Raw genomic sequence first — 22,677 nt, forward strand, 5'->3', positions numbered from 1 at the left:
GGCCCATGGAGCTGGATGCTGCTCTCAGGGTTAAGGCCAAACCCTCCCTGCTCCACTCGTGGGAGCAGCTGATGCTTGGGAGCAGCTTCTGGAAATGCTCCTGCACACAATCTGCCCCTCCAGCCCTGAGCACGGTGCAGGATTGGGCTCTGAGCCCTTAATCCCCACAGTGAGAAGTGGAACACTGCACACAAGATGTAGCAACAAAATAGATTTAGTTCAAGGTTAGTCTCAAGAACCCTTATCTGATCACTGACAGTAATTTATCACACAGAACCCATCATTAGTGTCAAGCTGTTTTATTACCCACTAACTTAACACTGTTTTACCAAGAGTCAAGTGTGATGTCACTCATGTTAAAGTAATTTACAGCTAATAGATATGAGGTAGGAGTCAATGTTGGCTCGCTGAGTTCCTTTCATACTCGTGCTGGCTCCTCTCATTTTGCTCAGTAGGCAAATGAGGGAGCAAGGAGAGGCAGCAATAAAGGGGAAACCAGCCCAAGCACACACAGAGCAGCTTTGAATTCAGCATCTTTCACTTTGAGTACAATAACTCACTCAAATACCTGAACTCTGATGTCCAAGAGCTGAAATGGAAAGTAAGAATTAAGAGACAAGTAATCAGATGTGTGGGATAAGAAGTGTGGAGAGCTTTGACCTTGTGGAAGCTCCATCACATCAGCAGAGGGGGAATCCCCCCAGAAGTCACATCACGTACCCCAAATCCTACAAATTCTGCCTCATCAGGAAAGAACAAGCTTGAGCTGATTTGACATTGCCTTTTCAGTAGTCTCAGCTTTGATGGTGATAGTTCCTCTAATTTGGAACATGAAGATACAGAAACCTCAATAAAGAGTTTTGTTCCAAAAAATTTGAGACAATTGTGCATGAACTTTGTTTTCCTCCCCTGCCTTCCCCATGTCTCCAGCCAATTCTGTTCAGTCTTAAGGTCAGCCCCAGTGCAAGCTGTGTTTATAAGAGAATACATTTCCCATTTCCAAGCACTTGCCTTCTCCACTAATGAATCCTCCTGCTGATGTCTCCAGGATCCATATTCTTAGCCTGCTAGACATTCAGAGATAATCCTGACTAATGTGTATATATTCAAAGAGTTTTATTATGGAGAATTGTACATTTGGATTAAGGGAAAGGGCATCCTATATCAGTTCACCTCTCCAATTTTATGCCCTTTAAAACCATTTTAAATCACTGTATCTGCTCTTATTTCCCCTGGAAGTTCCTAAAATTTTGGCTATTTGCATGTTGACTTCAAATGGTCCTGGAGGTGTGACCCTTCAAGGGACTGCAGAGAAGGTCTCTAGGGATTAAATTTTAACAGTTCTTGGGATCTCAGGTAAATATGCTGCTCTGACAACACACCTGGACTGTAAATCATTGGAGCATCTCTTTTGTCAGCTCTGTCAATAACTGTCCTGTTCTGTAAATTCTGTTTGATCAAACAACTCTTGGAAACACACGATTTCAATGGTGACCTCTGTTTCAACCCACAGCACCAATTGTATGCAGATTGGCCAATGGTCCCTGAAAGGAAGACCCCCAACTTTTGGCTGCAGGAAGGGACCAGCTGACCAGATGTGAGGCTGAAGGTTTGGAAGAGCTGGACAATGGTTAAACTCTACCTAGAGATTGGCCTGGGTACAGTCAGATGGGATGTACATGCTCATAATTTTCTTCCCTTCCATGGGGAACTGAATGAAAGCTTGCCAGGACTTCTGCTTCTGCATATCTCTGCTCTCTTAAAATCATTCCAGAGGTTTCTGGTAACACATGGCTTTGCTCAGGCTGTTCCTGTGGAATCTCAAGAGCCATCAGGAGATTGTGAGTGGCCCTTGGCCGTGTTCTCCCTGGCCACAGCACTGGTGGGCTTCCACTGTGCTGGGAGAAAGCAGCTGGGCAGGACCAGCTGTGATCCAGGGCTAAAACTCTCATGGTGCACAGCCCGGGTTTTGGCTTGACTTTCTACTTGCAAAAGAAATAAAAATCTTTAGTTTCTCACTCCCCAGCTCCAGAGCTTTCAACCATGGAAGGCACTGCATCTCTTGGGCAGCCCAGAGAGACAAAGAGCTGCTTTGCTTCCCACTCTGGCCAAGCCAGCTGCCTCCCCACCTCTCCTCTCCATACCAACTCTCCAACTAATTGGAGCCATGTTCTCATGCCAAAGCAGATGAAAAATGCAGCCAGGGAGGGCTGAGAAGGTGAAAATGAAGCTGGGAGAGGTCAGGGATGCAGCCAAAGAGGCAGAGAGGAAAGGGAAAGGAAATTCTATGAAGTAGAAAAGGTTTGATGATCCAAACCGAGGCAGTTCAGATGTGGCAGAGAAGCTGTGAAAGGACAGCACAGCTGCAGTGACTGAGGGCAGGAAGAATATTGGGCATGGGGATATTCAAATGAAGCACAGCAAAGCAATGCAGGGAACATTACATTTAGTTCTTACAGGTAGAAAAGGCTGCAACATTTATTCATCACATCCTTTCAGTACCTTGCTTATGAGAAGTCACAGTGTCATTTCTCCCTCATGAAAACTATTTTTTGACCCATAAAACAGAAGAGAAGAGAGATGCAAAATGAAAAGTAGCCCATAATGCAGATAGTGTCCCAAATTCATCCCTAGGGCACCTGTATCAACACCAGTGGAAGACTTCCACCAGGGTTTCATTCAGACCTGTATTTAGAAGTGCACATCTGTGTAATGCTGGGGTTTTGAGTCAGGAGCTTCACCCCAAGCCTGAAATGGGGGGAAAAAATAAAATAAATGCTTCTAGTTACAGATACCAAATAAAGCAGAAAACAAGCATGAATAACATAGGTGATTTATGGCAGAAGTCTTATAAGATGTGAAATTCTGCCCCTGTTAGTACAGAGTTAAATAAAATTCCAGTAAGTTAAATGAGGGAGAGTCATATTTTGGGACTGTGCCGTGTTCTGGGCCTTCAGAATCAAATCCATGCAGTCTCCTGATTAAAACAACAGACTTCTGCAGACCTTGGAAGAAGAAACCACCTTCTATGTAGCCAGATTCTCAAGTGGTTGGATTTACTAAGTGCATAACTTCTTACTATTTATATTTTAAATCAAAAATTTCTTGCTTCCTTCTACGCTGTACACACGTGTAAGGATTCAAAAAGTGGAGATCTGGATTCAAAGCAGCTATAAAAAAACATAATTTATCCCAAGCTGATGCAGGGACTCCTGTCCTGAACTACATGTAGAAGTGGACAGGTAGACTCCCCTGAATGTGACACCCTCCAGACCCTTCACAATCCTTCCCTCCAAGCAAAAATGCTCAAAGAACCAGGAATGATACCAGATGGGCAAGAACTACAGAAGCCATGAGGAAAGTAGCACAGGTACAGCCTTGCTGCAGGGACATTTTTGTAGGGGGTGCACACAACCAAAATTTGCACCTCTGTTGTTTGGGTAGTTTGGGAAGGCAAACCTCCAAAAGAGACCCACATTCAGGAGCCACAGACCATCTAAAAATCTGTAAAGCAAACCTTAAGGTGAGTGAGTGCTGGCTCATTTTCAAGATATGGGGTTTAATGTTGTATTGAAAACTAAAAGTCTTTCCACCATGAAGGCCGGTTGGAAGTGTATCCAACAACTTCTCAGTCTCCTACTTTTCTCCAAAATAGATGAAATCAGCTATGCTTCTTCAAAGTCATTGCACTTCTAAGTAACAATGAACTGAAGGTCTCCCTATTTGCCAGATGGATTTTTCTTTTTTAATCCTTGAGATGTTCCCATTTCCAGTTTCCTCTCAGCATCCCACATAGAGAGGGGCTCTGTTTATGAGAACACTGCTGTTGATATTAGAGCTCATTACCCCAGAGCCCAAAGCTTTAAGGAAAAACACCCAGTATCACGAGACTTGAGATGAAGAAAATGAGCTCATACCCCAGAGATGTCCAGCTGGGAGATTCCACTTCATGGAAACACTGTACAAATATCTCCAAATGATTTGGGCACCAACATTGCACCTTCCAACATTTAATAGTAAAGTAATGGTCACAGTTTCCTTCCCTGGCATGGGAAGAGGAAGATCCTTTGCACGTTTCTCCCAACCAAGCAACAACCAGGTTACATCATGGCTTTGGTGGCCGAAGCTCCTCGCTTTCCTCCCTCCCCCACCCCAGGAACAATGGCTAACTGTTCTTTTTCCATCTATAAATTTGTCTGAGTTAACAGTTCCCAAGATCTGGCAGCAAGCTGGAGCTGGGAGTGAGCTGAGAGATAGGAGAGTGACAGTCTGAAATGAAACACAGAGCTGCTGGGCCTGCAGCCGTCAGACAGGAGCCTGGCTCCCTCCCTTAAAGATTAGCGAGACTCCTTCTCTGGAGCCCTCCGCATTCCCCAAAATCCTAGCAACAAAGTGCTGTCTCTCAGCCGCCAATGAATCATGTGAATTTAACCTTTCACCTGGCCACAAGGAGGTTAATATACCAAAATAGCCCCCCCCCCCCTTTTTTTTTTCTTCCCCCATTTATTGCCCATAATGGCAGTGGGGAGCATGGTGAAAACCCTGTGTGGCTGGACAGGCTCTGGAAGTGGTTTGGTATCAGACTTGTGCCAGGACTGGGTTGGCATGCCCAGCATCAGCCCACCAGGCTGGAGTGTGTACAGGGAAATAGTTTCCATTACACAGTACAGAAGGTTTTTGCTCTCCTTGCCTGGTGCCTCTCTGTGCCCTCCAGCTCCAATCCCACTGAGGTTTACCCAAGGCGTCCCCCAGCGTGCCCACGTGGCTGGATCCTGAGTCACCCACTGCTCCTGCCCATGGCAAAACTGGAGAACTTCCCAGGTGGGGTCAGACTCTCATCCTCTGTAAGATCCTGAGCCCTCCTAGGTGTGTGTATCCTCCTTGGGCTGGAAGTCCTTGTCCTTTGGGCTTGGGGCAAGGTTAGAGCCCTCAGAGTCCCCTGCATGAAACAAACGTGGAGACCAGTGTGCCCATCTGCAAGAAAATGATGTGGTGCATCCCTCACAGGGAATTCCTGTGCTCAGTGGGCCTGTCATGGCAGCCTGAGGATTTCCTGACTCCTCTGCAACTTGGAGTTTCTGTCAAATCCGCCTGGAAGGAAAGTTAATGCTAAACAATTTGGGTCCAAATCACACAAGCAAAAGTCACTTTTAGAAGGCACATGCCAAATTACCCATCTGAGAGGGGCACGTTGCAGTTGGCATTTTGTACACTTTAAATATTGAAGGAAAAGGGGTGATTTGTGTAGACATTTTTGGCTTGTGAGAGGCTGGAGGAAAGGCTGACACTGAAGCATTCCAGTACAAAGGGTCTGTAGGGGACAGCAAACAACATCATCTCTTCAGGACACCTTTTACTTCCTATGCCAGTGAAATCCTTGTGGGCTAAGGAAGAAAATAGAATCTCAGAGCAAGAGGGAGGAAAAATCAAATACTTTCCCCCACCTCTATCACAGCCCCTCTTCCTGAGAGCCACAGCCACATGCATATATAACAGGAGATATTTTTGGCAGATCCTGCTGTTTATTTAACCCTTTTGAGACACAGCCCTCTGGCATCCCCTCACTCTTCCAGGCACAAAACCTGTCTGTGCCTGCCTGGCTGAGCTGGGGCAGCTCCATCCTTGCCCACAGCCCCTCTCTGGACAGGGCCTCCCCCAGCCCTGGCTGTGTCCATCACAGCACTGCCTTTGGAACCAGCCTGGCCTCGACTGCAGGAGCTGCCTGAGCTTAGTCCTGGGCAGGGACTAGCCCATGCCTTGGAGAGTGGGTAGGAAGGGTCTGGGGGCAGGATGAAGGGATACAGACCTGGGAATGAGGATTTGGGAATGTATTGGCAATATAGACTGGGGGATGCAGGAGATACAGGTCCTGCTGGTCCCCTCCCGTCCATCTCCCTCACTCACAGGCAGGGGATGCAGCTCCTGGGAGCTTGCTGAGCCCCCGGGCAGTTTGTTTGGGAGCTGGGGGCAGAGCCGTGGAGCAACTCAGTGCCATCCATCGGGGCTGAAGGGCCAAAATGTGCCACGGCTTTCTCTTTTCATTGGGTATCCTGGGATGGGGGAATCGGAGAGAACTCTGTGCCGGCACCGCCTGCGCTCGATTCTGAGATCGGAGCTCACCCTGCCCGGAATCCCCGAGGGCAGGGGGCTGTGAAACGCCTCTGAGCCCCGTGGCAGGATGCTGCAGCCCGGGGGAGGCAGAGCACGGAAAGGGGACGTAATTATTTGTCACCTTCCAGTGCACAGAGGCGAAGTTTCCACGCTCGGGCTGAGCATTGCTGCCCTGCCCGGTGCATCAGGAGTGGGAACGTTTCTGCCCTTCTCTCTCCACTTGTCTTTTCTTTTTCTTTTCTCCTTGGCTTTTCCGTGAGGGAGGGGGGGGAGCTAAAAGCCCCCTCCGGGACAGCGCAGGACTCTCCCACGCGTCCAGCCCGCGCAGGACTCACAAATCAGCCGGAGCAGGATTAGGGCCGGGGGCCGGGGCGCCGGGCAGTCTGTCCCGGCCCGGGGGAGCCTCACCTGGAGGGGTCAGGGCTCCCTCGGGGCCGTGTCGAGCCGCACCGGCCCCTCTGGAACCCAGCCGGAGCCAAGCTGTGCCTGCTCGGGGCGGTGAGGGGGCGCGGGCAGCCTTTAGGAAGAGATCGGTCCCTTTCCAACCCCCTCAAAATAAGTGGAATGTCCCGGGAGAGCGGAGCCGGGCAGGACTCAGACCGTGAGCCCGGCAAGGGGTTCAGAGCCCTGTACCAGGATAACCCTCCCGAGAGGCCTCCCCGCCTGACCCTCCTCCAAACGGGCATGGAAGAGAGGGATCGGGGATTGCGGGCATCGCCCTCACCGCTGCTGTGTTGGGAATTTTGTATCTAATCCTCTCCGTGCCCTCGGTGGTGCAGCGAGCAGAGGGAGAGCCGCGGGTGCCCGTGTCCCCCCCTCCGGTGTGACTCCCCCGGGCCCACGGGGCATCGCCGCTGCCACGCTGGCACCTTCCCTCCCGCTTCAAATAAAGCATCGCCCACCGGGGCCTTCCTCAGGGAGGAAGACAACCCGCTCCCCTGCCCGCTCCTTTTACCGATCGCAGCCCAAAATCCTACAAACACCGCAACCCACGCAGTCCTCACGCGTGGGTGACACCGGGCCGGTGCCCAGCAGGGGCAGAGCTGGGGCCAGTCCGGCGCTGGTGCCGGAATTCCCGGTGTGGGAGCACCTGTCCGGAGCCGCTCCGCGCCCGCGGGCGCTGCTGCGGGAGGAGCCGCTCCTTGGACCCGCGGCCTCGGTGGGGCGAGAGCCCGGCAGCCCCGACACCGCCGGAGGGGAAAATAATTTGAAAAAGTAGTTAAAAAAAAAAATTAAACAGAAAAACCCAACAGCTGGATGGATCTGACCACAGACACGCCGCAGGTCCGCGGGCAGGTTTTTGCCCACGGTGGTTTCCTCCACCGTGAATATTCTCACCGGGTACATCACTCCAGATTTAGCAGCGCCTCGTTTATTTCAATTTTTTAACATTTATTTGAACACCAGAAGCGATCGGAGAGGGCAGTTAGTATGTATTTTCTAAAAATTACGTGTAATAAATTACGGTTAAGTAACATCTTGAAATTGTGAGAAGTGGAAATCCACGAGAAACGAAACGAAGGAAACTCCAGCGGTGGCTCAGCCACAGCTACGAAGGGTTTGGGGCTGGTTTTCTGTAGGTACGGTTTTATCCGTGCCGCCGCGGGGCTGCGGCTTCCCGGGTTTTTATTTTCTTTTTCTATCGCTTTTTCACATAAAAAAAAAAAAAAATTAAAATCTGCCTTTATTTCTTTTAATATCTTTCCCCCCCCTAATTTTTGTCTCTTATTTGTTGCGGTTTTTTTTGTTTTGTTTTGTTTATTCTTTGCTTGTCTGGGAGGAATTAGTTGTTTTGGTTTTGTTTTTTCTTTTGCTCTGCGGGCACAGGGACACAGGGATACCCTGCGAGCCGTAAACGGCCGCTTTCGCGAGCAAATAAATACATCTCCAGCCAGTTGCATTGCTTTATTCCGAGGGAAATAGCTGGCATTCCTACACCAGTTTATTTTGGAGCTGAAATTTCCCACCCTTCCCGCAGCGCTGCTCCCTGCGGAGGCGAGGCTGGACGGGCTCCCCCGGGCGCACGGGCGGGCAGCGCCGGGCCGCCTTACCGGAGCGCTCCGGGGCCGAGCGGGGCCCCATCCAGTCGGTAAAGGCCTGAGGGTGGCAAAATTCTGTCTGCCCGGGGATGGAGCGAGCGGCGGGCGAGATTCGCCCAGGATTTTTCCCCGTTTCTCTGGGGAGGAGATAGAGGCGCAGCGACTTTGTGCAAATGCGCAATAATTCCGGGGAACAATCCCGGTAACGATGGGATTATTTCCTTGCTAGCCGGTACCGGAGGAGAGTTAAATCGGCTGAATTAGCCGGGATAAACGGGCTGCTGGGACTAAGAACTCCTATCCCTCTGAAGTCCCTTCCCGGCTCGCGCCGACGGGGAACAACTGGGAGAGGTTTTTTTGTCGCCGTCGCCAGGCCAGAGCGACTCGGCGGGGGGGCTGCAGTGAGGAGGACCCTCCTCTCGGCTGCTTCCCCCGGGGAGGAGCAGAGCACCGGGGAGCGGGGCAGCCCCGACGGGACGGTGAGCTGCTCTCCGAACGTGGCAGACCCGCGCTGAGCCGGGCACGGGCAGGATGCGAGCATCGCCGCATCTTCGGCGGGACGGTGGGCCGCCTGAGAAAGTCCGAGCGGGCAGGGGCACGCTGAGACGCCCCTTCCCCGTAAGGATGGGGTTTATGTCGGAGCAGAAAATCACCCGCTTTCATCCTCGGCTAGCAGATCCCCGCCGGGAAGTTTGCGGTGTGTTCCCCAGCATCTCCCCGCGGCTCGGGGCGGGAGGGGGGGCATCACATCCAGATGGGGATGTGGGAGCGAACCCCACAAACGCAGGGGGGTCCCAAAGGAGGGAGTCACCCTCCAGCGCTCCCCGGGGGCGGGCGGACCCTCCAGCCCCGCTGCGGGCCCGGCGGTGCGGGGCGCTCCGGGGCCGCATCCTGCCCCTCTCCGCCCGGCCCCGCGCCGGGGGCAGGCTGCGGGCGCGTCCCCCCCGCCGGGCGCGGAGCCGGCGGGATTGTCCCGTCCCCCCCTGCCGGGAGCGCCCAATCCCGGCCGGGACCGGGACCGGGGCTGCCCCGCCGGCCGTCACGTGGGCGGCCCGCACCGGGGCCGCCGTAAAGAGCCGCAGCCCGAGCCACAGCCGCCACTTCCCCGCCGGGCGCAGCCAGGGACGCACCCACGGGACACGGGGAGGCGACAAGGGGAACACCGAGAGAGGGCAGCCCTGTCTTCCAGGGCGTCCTGCTGGTTTGATTTTTTTTTTTTTCCTCCAGCCTCCTCCGTGAACTTCACTGTATTTTTTTTTCCAATTTTTATTTTCCTGGAATTTCCCTGGATGGTCTGTGCACAGCTCCATGCCCCCACGGCCATGCCCGGCTCCGCTCCCGGCACGCTGCTATGTGAGTACCTGTGCGGGAGGAGCGGGCCAGGGCGGGATGCTCTTGCGGGGTTCGGCGGCTGCAGCCCTCTGTCAGCACCGAGAGGCCTGCCCGAGGGTTACTGCGCTTTTTAACAGGAAAGCGGCAGCGCTGGTGGCTGGGGGACACCGGGGATGCTCCCGATCCTGGAGCTCTTCCCAGATCCGCGGGAACCCCGCTCCCGCAGGGAACCCGAGGGGTCTCAGCTGGCCGCGCCCTCGCCAACAAGGCCCCGAGCTGCGCTCCAGGCCCTGGGTTTGGGAAAAAAAATAGGACGGGAAGGGAAATACTATTGGGAAAAAAAATTTAATTGTTGGAGTGTTTTTCCGGCCCGTTGGAGGTGCCCAGGCGGGCAGCAGGGAAGGGGAAGGTGCCGAAGGGGTCACTCCTCGTTCCCAGGAGGTTAATTCCCGCCGTGGCTCAGAGAAAAGTTTAAAGGAAAACAAAACAAAGGGAAAAAAATTACAAATTTCAGCCCCTGCTTGAGGCAGGGAAGAGGGGTTTTCGGCGGGGTAAAGGCCCGGGTGGCCGCTGCGTGCGGGGTCTCACCCGCTGCTCTCGCTTCTCCCTGCAGGTTCCTGTGAGTGAGCCCCTCGGCACCGCCGGGCCGCAGCCGGCCGGGCCCTGAGCAGCCGCCGCCGCCGAGGACGGAACATGTATCAGGGTCTGGCCCTCACCCCCAACCATGGCCAGTCGGCTTATTCTCACGACTCCAGCAACTTCCTCCACTCGTCGGCCGGCTCGCCCGTCTACGTGCCCACCACCCGGGTGCCCTCCGTCCTCCAGACGCTGCCCTACCTGCAAGGCTGCGAGCCGCACCAGAGCCACCTCGGCAACCCCCCGGGCTGGGGCCAGAGCGGCGGCGAGGCCGCGGCTTTCAACGCGGGCAGCCCCCACCCGCCGTCGGGCTTCTCGTACTCGCACAGCCCCTCGGGCAGCAGCCCCTCGGGCCGCGACGGCGCCTACCAGGGGCCCCTGCTGCTGGGCGGCGGGGGCCGGGAGCAGTACGGCAACGCCTTGGTGCGCTCCGTTAACGGGTCCTACTCCAGCCCCTACCCCGCCTACGTGACCCCCGAGATACCGCCTTCCTGGACGGCCGGACACTTTGAGAGCAGCGTGCTGCACAGCCTGCAGACGAGGCAGGCGGCCTTGCCCGGCCGCAGGTCCACTTTCGGTAGGTCGGCGCAGCCCTTCAGCGACGTTTCGGGGCGCCGGGTGGGAGCCATCCCCATCCCGAATCCCGTACCCCATCCCAATCCCATACCGCATCTCAATCCCACATCCCATCCCAATCCCACATCCCATCCCCTCTGCGTGTCGGTGGCCCGGCCCCGGGATGAGCTGTCCCGCTGCCATCCCCGACGGGAGAGGAGAGGATGATTTTATCCAGGGATGAGGAGATGGGCCGGGAATGTGCTATGTGCGGCTGACCCTGGCCAGAGGTGGGATAAAGGAGGGGGGTGCGAGTGTGACAAGAAGGGCAAAGACCACGTTTTAAAGCAGAGCAATTCCCCCGGAGGACAGAGAAGCAGAAGCCGTTCAACCCCTTCCCTCCCCACCACCCCCGCCGTATCTCCTTCCCACAATATCGACTTTGTGCCTGTGCTTCAATACTTACCCTTGTGTTTAAATTAGCGGGGCAGATTTATAGCTCCCTCCCTTTTAAGTAATTTATTGTGGTAAATTAGTTTATATTTGAACAGACTCTCGGTCTCCTCATTTGCCTTCGCCCAAACAGGTCCGCAGCTGCATTGCTCTGCGGCCTTTGGGGAGACACCGAAAGGCGCTCAGGCGTTGAGCAATAAACTTCAACTCCTTTGCACCCACTCCGAGAGTCCCTTTAAACCTAGCTCTGAGCAAATAAAGTTTTGGGCTTGATTTAACAGGACTCTTGGTGCGCGGGGTTTATAACCCCGGGGGCATTCCACCAGCCTCCTCCGGCTGTGGTTTGCAAAGTCCTTTAAAAGCCACTTCAAGATCTCGACCGCGTTATCATCTTTACTGCGGTGAACCGAATTATCTTATCTTCACCCCAAGAACAAAGTTGCAGCAGGGAAGCAGCCCCCTCCTCACAAAGCTCCCTCCCCGGCTCGGCTTTTCCTCCCACGCCGGAGGTGCTGGGCAGTGGTTTCTTTCCAGAGTTTTTCTCTTTGTGAAAATCCTTTGTATTATGCGGGAAGGGATCATCCTGCTAAGGAAGATGATGCCTCAGAAATATTTTCTGCACTTCGAATTCGGTGCTTTAGGAACCAGGATAGCGGCTGCCATCCTCTCTGCCGTTTATTTTTGCTCTTGGATAGTGTAAACTCTCTTAAGTAGCCTAAACTATTCTTTCTTCCCCCGCCTTCGCCCCATTTTTTCTTTTTCTTTTTCTTTTTCTTTTTCTTTTTCTTTTTTTTTTTTTTCCAATTCAGTGAATTACTACAATATTTTCTTTACTTTTTCTCTTTACATTTTATTGCTATTTTCCATTTCCCCCTTTTCAAGTTTTGCTCTCTTTTTCTTTCCGTTGCATCATTCTTAATCCGATCGAACATTTTAAAAATATAATAATTTAAAAGATACTTTTCCTCTTAAGAAAAGAGCAAGAAGAGTAAGTTATTTTTAGAAAGAGGGGGGGGGAAAGCGGTAGGAGGAAAAAGACCGAGTCTCGATTGAGAGGAGCCGCAGTTTCTCTCCAGGCTGCCCGTTTGCCGCTGAGCCGTGCTCGCGGCAGGGATGGACAGTGGACGGTGCTCCGCGGCTCCTTCCTTGAAATTTTAAATTTTTTTTTTTTTTTTTCGCGGGGACAGAAAAAGTGAGGAAGAGCCTCTCTAGCAGGAATTGTGGCCGTGAGCGCCGGTGATGCTCTCCCGGGAACCCCGGGATCGCCGCGGGTGCCAGCCCGGCATCTCTCGGCGGGCTCAGAGCCTTCCCCGGCCGGGCCGTGCGCACAGAGCCTGCGTGTGTTTCGTGATGGAAATTATGAAAATCGCCCCATTTTGCCCCCTCTCCCATTTATTTTTGCACCACGGGATAATATCGCACTCTCCCGCTGGTGACCCTGCGCCTCCCCATCGCAGGGAGACCCCAGCCTTGTTCAGCCTTTCGTTTGGGGAAGAGAAGGGGGAATAGGCGGTCTTCGAACATAATATTAAAATATTAAGGTGTGGAGGAAATAAAGGGGTTTGGATATCACTTTTAGGGTGGAGGTAAACCCTCTCCGGACGGGGATTTCCCCTAGGATTGGGGCACAGAGGATTGCAGTCCTTCTCCCGCTGGGTCCCCGGGGACATCCCCGTGTGCTGGGGATGGTTCCTGACCCTCAGGCCGCGGTGTTTATTCCAGAGTACCTGGAGGAGTTCCCCGGGGACGGCCGGGAATGCGTGAACTGCGGAGCCATGTCCACCCCGCTCTGGAGGAAGGACGGCACCGGGCACTACCTGTGCAACGCCTGCGGGCTCTACCACAAAATGAACGGCATCAACCGGCCGCTCAAGCCGCAGAAGAGGCTGGTAAGAGATGGAAACCCCGCTGGGATCCCCTGCTCCACCCGGGGCTGGCTGGGGGGCTGTCACTGTGGCTCTTGGGTCTCTGTATTTGTGTTAGGGTCTCTTTGACCCCCTGTTCTCCCGCAGATTAAATGCCAGGACACCCTTGTTGCAGCACAGAACGGGCTGGGGTCAGGGGGAATGGGATAAAGCCAGAAGGGTTTCTGCCCTGGCAGGAATGGTGGGCAGTGGAGACAGGGCTGAAGGGACTGGAGGGGTCCCAGGGCTGCAGCCCAGCAGGAAGAATCACTCTTGTTTGTGGTTGGGACCTGCGGGCTTCTCCTGGCTCTGTTCCTACAGTGGTGCTTTGTATTGTATATTATTATTATTATTATTATTACTATTATTATTATTATTATTATTGTTATTTCCTAGCTGTCCATGCAGACAGACACAGTCTAGGCAGAGCAGTTGAACAGGAGGCAGGGCTGATCCTGGGCTGGGTTTGTGGCTGCTCACAATGGGAGCAGGATGGAGTCCTGCTCCCTGCTGCCTATGGGGAAAACTTGGAGTTTGGCAGTTCCCACTTTCCCTGCTGGTTAAAGCATTAATTCCTTCTGTCAATATAATATTGAGCTTCCTCCAATTGGGATCCCATGGCGAGAGAGGAAAGGCACATCCTTTTATTTTTTTTATTTTTGTGGAGTCGCTTTGGGATGTTTAAATTTGGTGGTAACAGTTTTGGTTTTCGAGCTTGTCGTCAGATGCTGTGATTACAAACAGGATGTTTGTTGGAGCTGTTCTGGGGAACAGCTGGGAGCTCCTTGGGCTTTCACTAGGGGTGTATTCCTGCAGTTAATTTTTTGTATTGCAAAACAAATCATTAGCAATAACCCAAAAGTGAGAAGTTTCTGTGTATGAAAACCAGTCAGAAAAAGAGAAAAAAGTTGAGGTTGAGCAAGATGTTCCATTCTGATGCTGACCTTTGGAAATGTAGCTCTGATTTTGCAAAATGAAATGAGTAGTAGCTCCGTGGAAAATCCCTGTTTTTTGTTCATCACATTAAAATCAAGGCATTTGTGTGAAACATTCAGATTATCCAACAGGATTTGCCTGTCTCCAAAATCTCTGTTTCCTTAAATGTGATGATCTTAATCATGCTGTGCCACAAATCTCAGCTTTACACTGCTGATTTCTTCAGAGCAAGCACAACCAGTGCAAACCAGTACAAATCCAACCCTGCATTTCAGACCGGCATCCAAATGTGCCACTGGATTAATTTCTAGGGGATTTTTGAGCAGCTTTTCCCTGAGGGAATTGGAGGCATCTTGCTGCTATTCCATATTTTATTTCATGGGAATAAAGACAGCCGTGCATTGCCTGCACCCTGCCTGAGCCTCATCTCTAGCACCCATCAGGCATTTTTCAACAAAGTTTTCTGATGGAAAAAGCTTGTTTGCAGAATTAAAACTGTTTCCCAGGGATGAGGAAATGTAGTTGGGAATTACCAAAGTATTTCCAAAATTCATTATTATTTTGGCAATAAATACAACAATGATAAAGCTTAAAAGAAAGAGCTAATTCTTGTACAAGGGAAGTGTTTTGCTAGCGTTGAAAATACTTTAGTGTATTTTGGTTTATGGATTAGAAAAGGGGCTGCAATTTTGACTTTCTGTTTTGACTTTGGAATGAAACATTTTGAAGCCTTGGGTTTTCCCATGGATGTGAAATGTCTTGTTGCAACAAGTTCTGCCCTTTTGGAGGAAGAGTGATTTACTGATGATGGGCAAGAGGGTGCCAGCTCTGGGAGCAGAGCAGTGAATGCAGTGACTCTGCAGCTGTAGGAGCAGTGAAATTGCTTTTCACAGTCAGTGAAATACAAACCCAGGAAAGAAAAATGGTTTCTTTCATCCTTTACGTTATGACCTTTGTTCTGTATGTAGACACTGCACTGGGAGTTATTCTGGTTCTGCTTTCACAAAGCAAAGTCCCCCAGAAGAGAACACAGCAGTAGTAGTGTCGTTTCCACTTCATTTCATTTTTGGCTTTTTTTGTTTAGATAAGGGCAACATCTTCTAGGCAGCAGAGGCAGCCACTCTGCTCCAGCCTGTGTCTGGGTTCAGCAGAAAGGGTTTGTGTTAGAGGAGAATGGAGGCAGCCCTTCACTTTAGGCAGCACCTTTTCTAGCCAAAGTGTGTTTCACAAGATGATATCTTAGATCTAGTCTGAAAATCCAAGTCACTTTGGAAACCAGGAGCAGGGGGTGAAGTTGAGCAGCCATTCCCCCTGTTGGGAGGGGTTCTGCTCTGCACAGGGGAGCCTGGGGGCAGATGCAGTGACCATTCTGTTCTCAGCAGCTCCCACACCACCCAGAGTGAAGGACTAACCTGGAGCTGAATTCTTCCAGCTTGACTCAGAGAATATTTTTTCCACCTCAACCCAGGAGGAGTTTTTTCAACCTGTCCTTTCTTACAGTCTGCAATGTGCAGTGGGTTTGGTGACACTATTGGGGAAGGTGGGGATGGGATGAATCACTGCCTTGGGACAGTCTAATAGGATCCCAGAGCCATCTCATGGTGTGTGCCTTGGTTTTCTTCTGCCCCTCAGTTTTCACTAAAAAAAGCTTCATCCTCCAAAGTGCAGGATTTCCCTGAGCCATAGTAACAAAGGCAAATCTCAGAGGATGCTGCTGCCTTTGGCTCTGAGTTCCTCACTTTCAGGAGCTGATTCCAAATACCTCAGCACACTTTGCTCTAACTTCTTTCCATTAAACCACAGGTGCCCTCGAATCTGTTGGAAAAGGGGAACATAGAAGCACTGATTAAATCTGGAGGTTTAGTGCCTATTTTTTTCCCAATGAAACGCAGTAGTTCTTTTCCACCTTTGAAAAGGAGGTGAAGCAAAGTCCCTGACAACTTTGTCTCCCTCAGAGGGATCTTCCCTGCTGGCTTTGAATTTTTTGGGCTCTCCAAGCAGCTCTCATGCAGTTAATTCAATAAGCACCAACTCACCATTCCTTGAGCTTATCAGCAGCACTTGGCTGTCAAGCCAGGTCTGTGAAAAGTTTTTGTTTGAGTGTATGGTGCATTTGTATAAATAAACACTGAGCACAATGTTGAAGTCAACAACTTCCTAGACAAGGTCAGAATGGTACAAAGGCAGTGGGGTGGAGACAGGCAGAAATGCATTTTCGTTCAAGAGAATTGCTGGGAAACCAGCAATAATGTATTGTACCCTCGTCCTTCAGTGGTAGCCTTGACTGTCTCTTTCTTGCTAAGCAGGCAGGTGGTGGTGCAGGGGCAGGTTCTCCTGGGGTTTCTGAGGTATAAATTGTAATATTGTTGATGTAGGATGGTTTATTCTCTCTCTGGCTGTGTGAGGAGGAGCCAGCCAGAGTGACATTCAGCATGGATAGAAGGCATTTGTCACTGTCCCAACCAGGAGCAGGCTGTGATGCAATGCTGGCAGGGTGGGCAGAGCTCTGGCAGGGCTGGCATGGTGTCATTGTCACCTCATCTGCAAGATGCAAACAAAACATCCTGTGAAACAGGGAGAGCATGTCACTCCCCCACAGGGACCTGTGGTGGCCCAGAAAATTTGAGACTTTCCAAAGGGCTTTGAGCTGGTCTTTCCCTATCTGCAGGTGAGGACATATTGTAACTGGCACAGTTATCCCAAGGCTGAATGTCTCCAAATTCACCCACAGGAGCTGGATCTCAGAATCCTTGCATCCTTCAGGTGCTCAGCACCTCCCTCTGCTCCCACCAGAGCCCAGTCCCTCCTGGCTGCAGGAAGAGCAGCACAGCCCTGGCAGCTGAAAGGCTCTAAAGGCCACTGTGTAGCTGCCCCAGGACCTTGCTGTAATACCATGTCCCTTATCAGGGACAGAGATTGTTGTCTCATCCTCTGTGCCAGGCTTGTCAGCTCACACTTTGGTGTATTGTTATTTTTGCCTGGTTATTCCTTGCAAGCAACAATTCCCAAAGTGATGCCATTATTTGCAAATAGTTGCTGAGACCTCTTTGCTGAGCAACGAGTGAAGCAAACCTAGAGCATGTCACTTGTGCCTCTTGAAATTCAAAGCTGATCTTTATTTGACTGCTAACCTTGTAAAAACATTTCATTTTTATTCCTCCTCTTCCCACCTCATTCGTTATATTGCTCAGTCAGGATATCAAGCAATAATGGAAAAATAAACAAACAGGGAGTTCTTTATTGCCTCCATCACATTTTGTCTGCCTTTGAGTGGATTCAAAGCGATTTTTCTGGTGGCTGAAGAATGTATTTAGACACCTGAATGTGTAGAGCCTGAGGTATTACTTGTGCCACAGGTATCTTACACCTAGTGAGGTCTTTTATTAAAATAGTTTCAATACCTGGTGTTAAAAGACTCTCAAATTAAATGCCTATTTAGCTGACAACTCTGTATAAAGAGAGATGTGAATTTTCCAGCGGCTTGGAGGAAAGTTGTCAGAAATTAGTTTGCTGCTTCTGCCAGAATATTTTCCTTCTCCATTTGGAATTATTATTGTTTAAGAGCCAGCAATCACTGCACTCACAAAATACATCATTAACTAATGTCTGCAGGGTGTTTCTACAGCCTGTAAGGGAACAGATTATCTGTGAGACTTGAAGAATAACCTCCTTGGTCTCATCATGGATCAGTTCAGTTTGGTTCTGCTCAGTTCAGCCAATTGATTCCAGTTGTCTTAACCCAGAGATTAATTGGGATGTTTCTAACTTTAGTGGTAGTTGTGAGTGCAGGAAAACAGAAGAGTTCACTTAAAGCTTGAGTTTTCTTTGTGCATTTAAAGCCCAGCAGGCATTTTCCATCTCTTTCTCCATCTGAGTGGATGTCCTGGAGGGAAGTTGTCTATGCTCTGAGTCCTGAACACTTCCAGCAGATTTGCTGGAAGTTTGTGAAATTACTTGCAAGGATATTTTCCAGGTTTATCCATCTCAAAAAAAACCTCTTCCAAACCAAAACAAATTTAAAAACCCCAAACCAAACAAACACTTACAAATTAGAGTGATCTCATTGGGATGTCATTTCTTTGATCTGAATTTGGCTCTCGCACGTTTCGCATTTTCCGGGAATATGGTGTACTCGGAGATTTCATTTTGAAACGAGAGGAAACTTCCCAGACCATCAGTGCTGTGTGTGCACTCACGTGTTTGTTTGCTTGTTTTTTAGTCTTCATCAAGACGTGCTGGCCTCTGTTGCACTAACTGCCACACCACCAACACCACGCTGTGGAGGAGGAACGCCGAGGGCGAGCCCGTCTGCAACGCCTGCGGCTTGTACATGAAGCTCCACGGGGTGAGGACACCCTCTGGCATTTGGGATCACTGCCCAGCAGCTCTAGGAGAAAGGATCAGCCTCTAGCAGGACCCAGAAGAGCTGTACAATCCCATTTCCTTGAGCAGTTAAATGCTCAGTCCACTGGGGTTCTCCAGAGTGAGGCTGGAATGCTGGGATGCTCTCAGCTGGCCCAGAGATGTGGATGCTCCATCCCTGGAAGTGTTCCAGGCCAGGCTGGATGGGCACTGGAGCAGTTTGGGATAGTGGAAGGTGTCCCTGCCCAAGGCAGAGGAGCTGGAACTACATGATCTTAAAATTCCTTCCAACCCAAACCATCCCAGGATTCCATGAAATGAAAGCTTACCAGGTTCCAGCAGCTGGAGGCTGAAAACCCAGAACCCAGACTGAGACAATGAGCATGTTTCTTTATGTCCTAGTTAAGAATGGGTGAAGGAGGCTGAGGAGCCCTCATGGAGGCTGGCTGATACCATTTACCCACAGGGGATGGGAGCTGTTGGTGACATGTCCACCAGCCAAAGAGGAGACTCCATCCCTCCATGGAGGCTGAAGCCTCTTTACCCCATGCCCATTCCTTCTGAGCCCTGCAGGCTCTCAGTCTGTCAGTGGAATTTAATAGGGCCCCATCACAAAGGTCACTAATAAATCAGGAAAAGAAAAATAGGAAATAAAGGAAAAAAACAAAATTTGTGGGAAAGCCTTAGCTGTTAGCCTTATATATCTTCCAGCCAAGGCCTGATGCAGAGAAAAATAGCTCTTAGTGAAGGACAAGGACTTTAGGTCCTTTAGGTGCTTTGCATGAGCCACAGCACAGAAATAAGAGAGCAACACATGTGGGAAAGAGCTGAATAAAATACAGTATTAACAATTGCAAACTTTTTGAATGTCAAGGTACCACGACCTCTGGCCATGAAAAAGGAAAGCATCCAGACAAGGAAAAGGAAGCCTAAAAACATTACCAAAGGCAAAGCCTCAACAGGTACAGTGCTGTTGTGGTCCATCCTGGGGTCTTGGAGCACAGTTCACAATGTTTCTCCTTCTGCAGGAAATTATGATAGTTAGAAAGTAATGAGAATTTTTACTTGATCATTGCTTTCAATCTGAGGCCTGTGTTTCTGCATAGACCTCATGTGATAGGAAAATGCTTGGTGGGAAATCTCAGTGCTGTCATGTTCATGTGAAGTTCCTCTGGGCTGTGGGCACCTGGCTCCAGTGTTCACATTTGAGGAAATTTGGGCTAAATTGACTAATGGGAAAAAAACCTGCCAGATTGTGAAAGGGTTGCTCCTCCTCCATCAGCATCTTGACAGCCTAATACAAAAAAAAATGTTATTCTGACACAGATGTGATAGAAAGAAAACAGCAGAGTCATGCTGTGAGGTGGTTGCTGTTAAAATACTAATTTCTTTGAGAGCAGATTTGCACCTACATTCCTTCACTTCCCTCCACCAATTGTCTTCCAGGATCCACAACTTCAGCCACCAACTCCCCTTCTTCCATCACCAACTCAGACAGCACGGTCACTTTAAAGTCAGAGCCCAGCACAACCTCCCAGTACCCCGGACAAGCCATCGTGTCAGTGTCCCAGGTAAGGGACAGGGCCCAGAGCCATCTCCTGCTCTGCTGGGGGGTGGTGCACACACCTCCATGGCCCTGGGGTTCTTGATGAGGTGAAGCAATTAACTCATTGCTCTGGATGGACTGTACGAGCCAAGGTGCTGTGGATGAGAAGAGCCCCCAGCCTGTTGGCTCCCCATGGCATCTTTCATGCTGCAGTGGAGAATTGGGGTGTTCTCTGCATGGCTTCAGTGCAGAGCTGAGTTTAATTCCCATCTCCTGCCATGAAACACAACATTGTTGAGTTTGATGAGATCAGCCCAGTGTGGAATCCTCTGTAGCTCCCAAAAAAGGCTCCCTGGGCTTGTGTTATCTGCACCTGGTAGCCCTGAGGTGCTCAGTGACCACAGAACTGTGATGCTGTCAGAGGCCACACTTCTGCCCCAAGCCTTTCTTGGGGGCTGGTTGCTATTTCACCTTGATAGGGAAAAAAAAAGGCTCTAAATTGGCTCACACATCAAAATTTTGTGGCCCAACACTGTCTTTATGCTGAGTCTAAGCCCTTCCTGAGCTGGATGGGTGTGTGTGGAAGGGAAGCTCAGCCCCAGGACCCGAGGGCCTGGTGAGCACTGGTTAAATCACATGAGGTAGGATTTTTTTGTTTAAAATCAAGAAATCTGGTTTATGCTGTGCTCTGAGAAAATAGACACACACCTAAAGATCTCCATACAGCTTTATGCTGAGTCTAAGCCTTCCTGAGCTGGATGTGTGTGTATGGAAGGGAAGCTCATCCCCAGCACCCAAGGGCCTGGTGAGCACTGGTTAAACCACATGGGATAGGTTTTTTTTTTTGTTTGAAACCAAGAAATCTGGTTTATGCTGTGCTCTGAGAAAATAGACAGACAGCTAAAGATCTCCAAAGTGGACATGGTTAATTAATAAATAAATGCAGATTGGCCCTGGGATGATTCCTCTTTGTCTGGTCACTCGCAGAGGGTGCAGCACCCCTCCTGCTCTGAAGGGACCTGTAACCCCAGGGATAACTCCCCTGCTCACAGCCATCCTAACCCCTCCTCTGCACCATGGCAGTGGTTAGTGATGCTCCCTAACACCCTGTGCTCCCCTGGGCAGGCACAGAGCCAGTCGGACGAGGCGCTGGCCGGCGGCCACGGCGAGTTCAAGTTCGAGCCCGAGGATTACAGCTTCTCCCCCAGCAGCATGGCCCCGCAGCCAGGGCTGAGCGTGCCCCTCCGGCAGGACTCCTGGTGTGCCCTGGCCCTGGCCTAGGAACCCCCAGCCTGCAGCTGCAACCTCAGGACCAATGGTTTTTGGCTGTCCCACAGGCAGGAGGATGAGCTGCCCCGGCGCCGCGGGACTGCGGGCATCCAACAGCCACAGGACAGGTTGCTCTGGGAGGATGCCCGTGGAAAACGCCAGCTGGATGGGGCTGGGGTGACCCCACTGTGGCACCAGCTCCCCAAAAAGCTCATCCTACCCCAGAGCCACTCATGGCTGCATCCCCAAGGCTGGAACCCCAGGGCCACCTCCGTTTTCCTGGGGAAAGCCTTCCTCCTCTGAGATGAAACCATCAAATAAATGCATCCCAGAATCTATGTTTATTCACAGTGATTTCTCCCTCCTATGACTCCACTGTGTGCAATTTATTCCACTTTCCAATAAAAGACTGTAATAACGTGGCACCAAATAACTTAATTTTATTAAAATGTAAGCTACGCGGCCTGCCTTATGTTTTATTGGCCACAACAGGAAGAAAAGAGAGAAAAAAAAAAAAAAAAAAGAATGGTTGTTTTAAACATTTACTGTTTTATATTAAAAATGATCATCTCTATAGAGTGTTAGCTTCTGAAGCGTTTTGCGTATCAACACTGAGCTGATGAGTCATACATGAAATAAACACGCTGCTCTTCCCTTTCCAGCTCCAAACAAAGAGGTTTTTATTATTATTATTTTAGGCAAGCGACATGACAAAAATGGTCAAAACCTCCCAATAATAAAAGAATACTAAAATACCAGGTTTTTCTTTTGTATTTCCTGATTGGTTTTGATGTTGCCAAGTGTGAGCATTAGAAAAATCAGGAGTTAGTCCTCCAAAATTTAAAGGAAAGGCTTGAGGGACTGAAAAATATGGGGCGTGTTGGAGGTGTAATTGTTTGAATCCAGTTTTGGGGATGTTTTGAGTGGACGATTTCCAGCTTTGGTCATGCAGAGCAGATTGCTTTTTAATTATTTTAATGAAGGCCAAGTAGAAAACAATTTCTTGGAGCTGAGCTGTTGCAAAAGATCTTCAGTGATGCAAAACCCACACCACACTTCCAAAAGCATGTTTCTGCAGCATCTCAGAAGTGGGAAATGGGGGTCCTGTAAGTCCCAAGGAAGCTGGGGATGAGGAGCAGACCCTACTGAAGGGGAGAGATGGGTGGGAAATGAAGGGGGAGCAAGGTCATAAAGTTACTTATGGCCTACTTTATTTGTTATTTCTAAATAAAATCCCCAGCCTCGCTGTACAGCTATTTATGGCCAGGAAACTGTCAAGTAATAGTTCCTTAATATAGAAGTTGACCTGTCCAGGGCTTCCTGGAGCAACTCTTCCTCTTGTCAGAAGAGATGGATCGCTTGATTTTTATTATAAACAACAGGCTAAAGAGGATCAGGGAGAGTGAATCTGACATCAAGTCACAACTCAGCTGAGATGGAGGATGATGCTTTCCACCATGCAACCCTTACTGGAGGAAAGGAGATTCTCCAGGCACTGGTCCCTGAAGGGGCTGGTGGGGATGCAAGCCACCTT

The 22,677-nt window shown here is 50.4% G+C and overlaps 1 protein-coding gene across 2 annotated transcripts; it reads left to right on the forward strand.

Moving 5' to 3' along the window:
* The first annotated feature begins 9,231 nt into the window (after positions 1 to 9,231).
* Positions 9,232 to 21,898, forward strand: GATA5 (GATA binding protein 5). Of its 2 annotated transcripts, XM_079322066.1 has the most exons (8): positions 9,250 to 9,351; positions 9,455 to 9,503; positions 10,096 to 10,695; positions 12,849 to 13,015; positions 18,186 to 18,311; positions 19,203 to 19,290; positions 19,775 to 19,899; positions 21,000 to 21,898. In XM_079322066.1, exons 3-8 carry the CDS (start codon positions 10,176 to 10,178, stop codon positions 21,153 to 21,155), a joined length of 1,182 nt encoding a protein of 393 aa, XP_079178192.1. In that variant the 5' UTR covers positions 9,250 to 9,351; positions 9,455 to 9,503; positions 10,096 to 10,175; the 3' UTR covers positions 21,156 to 21,898. The 2 variants fall into 2 exon arrangements, with proteins under 2 accessions (XP_079178191.1, XP_079178192.1); XM_079322065.1 differs by having other exon boundaries at positions 9,232 to 9,503.
* The last annotated feature ends 779 nt before the right edge of the window (positions 21,899 to 22,677 follow it).

This window comes from Erithacus rubecula (assembly GCF_903797595.1).
Source record: "Erithacus rubecula genome assembly, chromosome: 18".
Lineage (NCBI taxonomy): Eukaryota > Metazoa > Chordata > Aves > Passeriformes > Muscicapidae > Erithacus > Erithacus rubecula.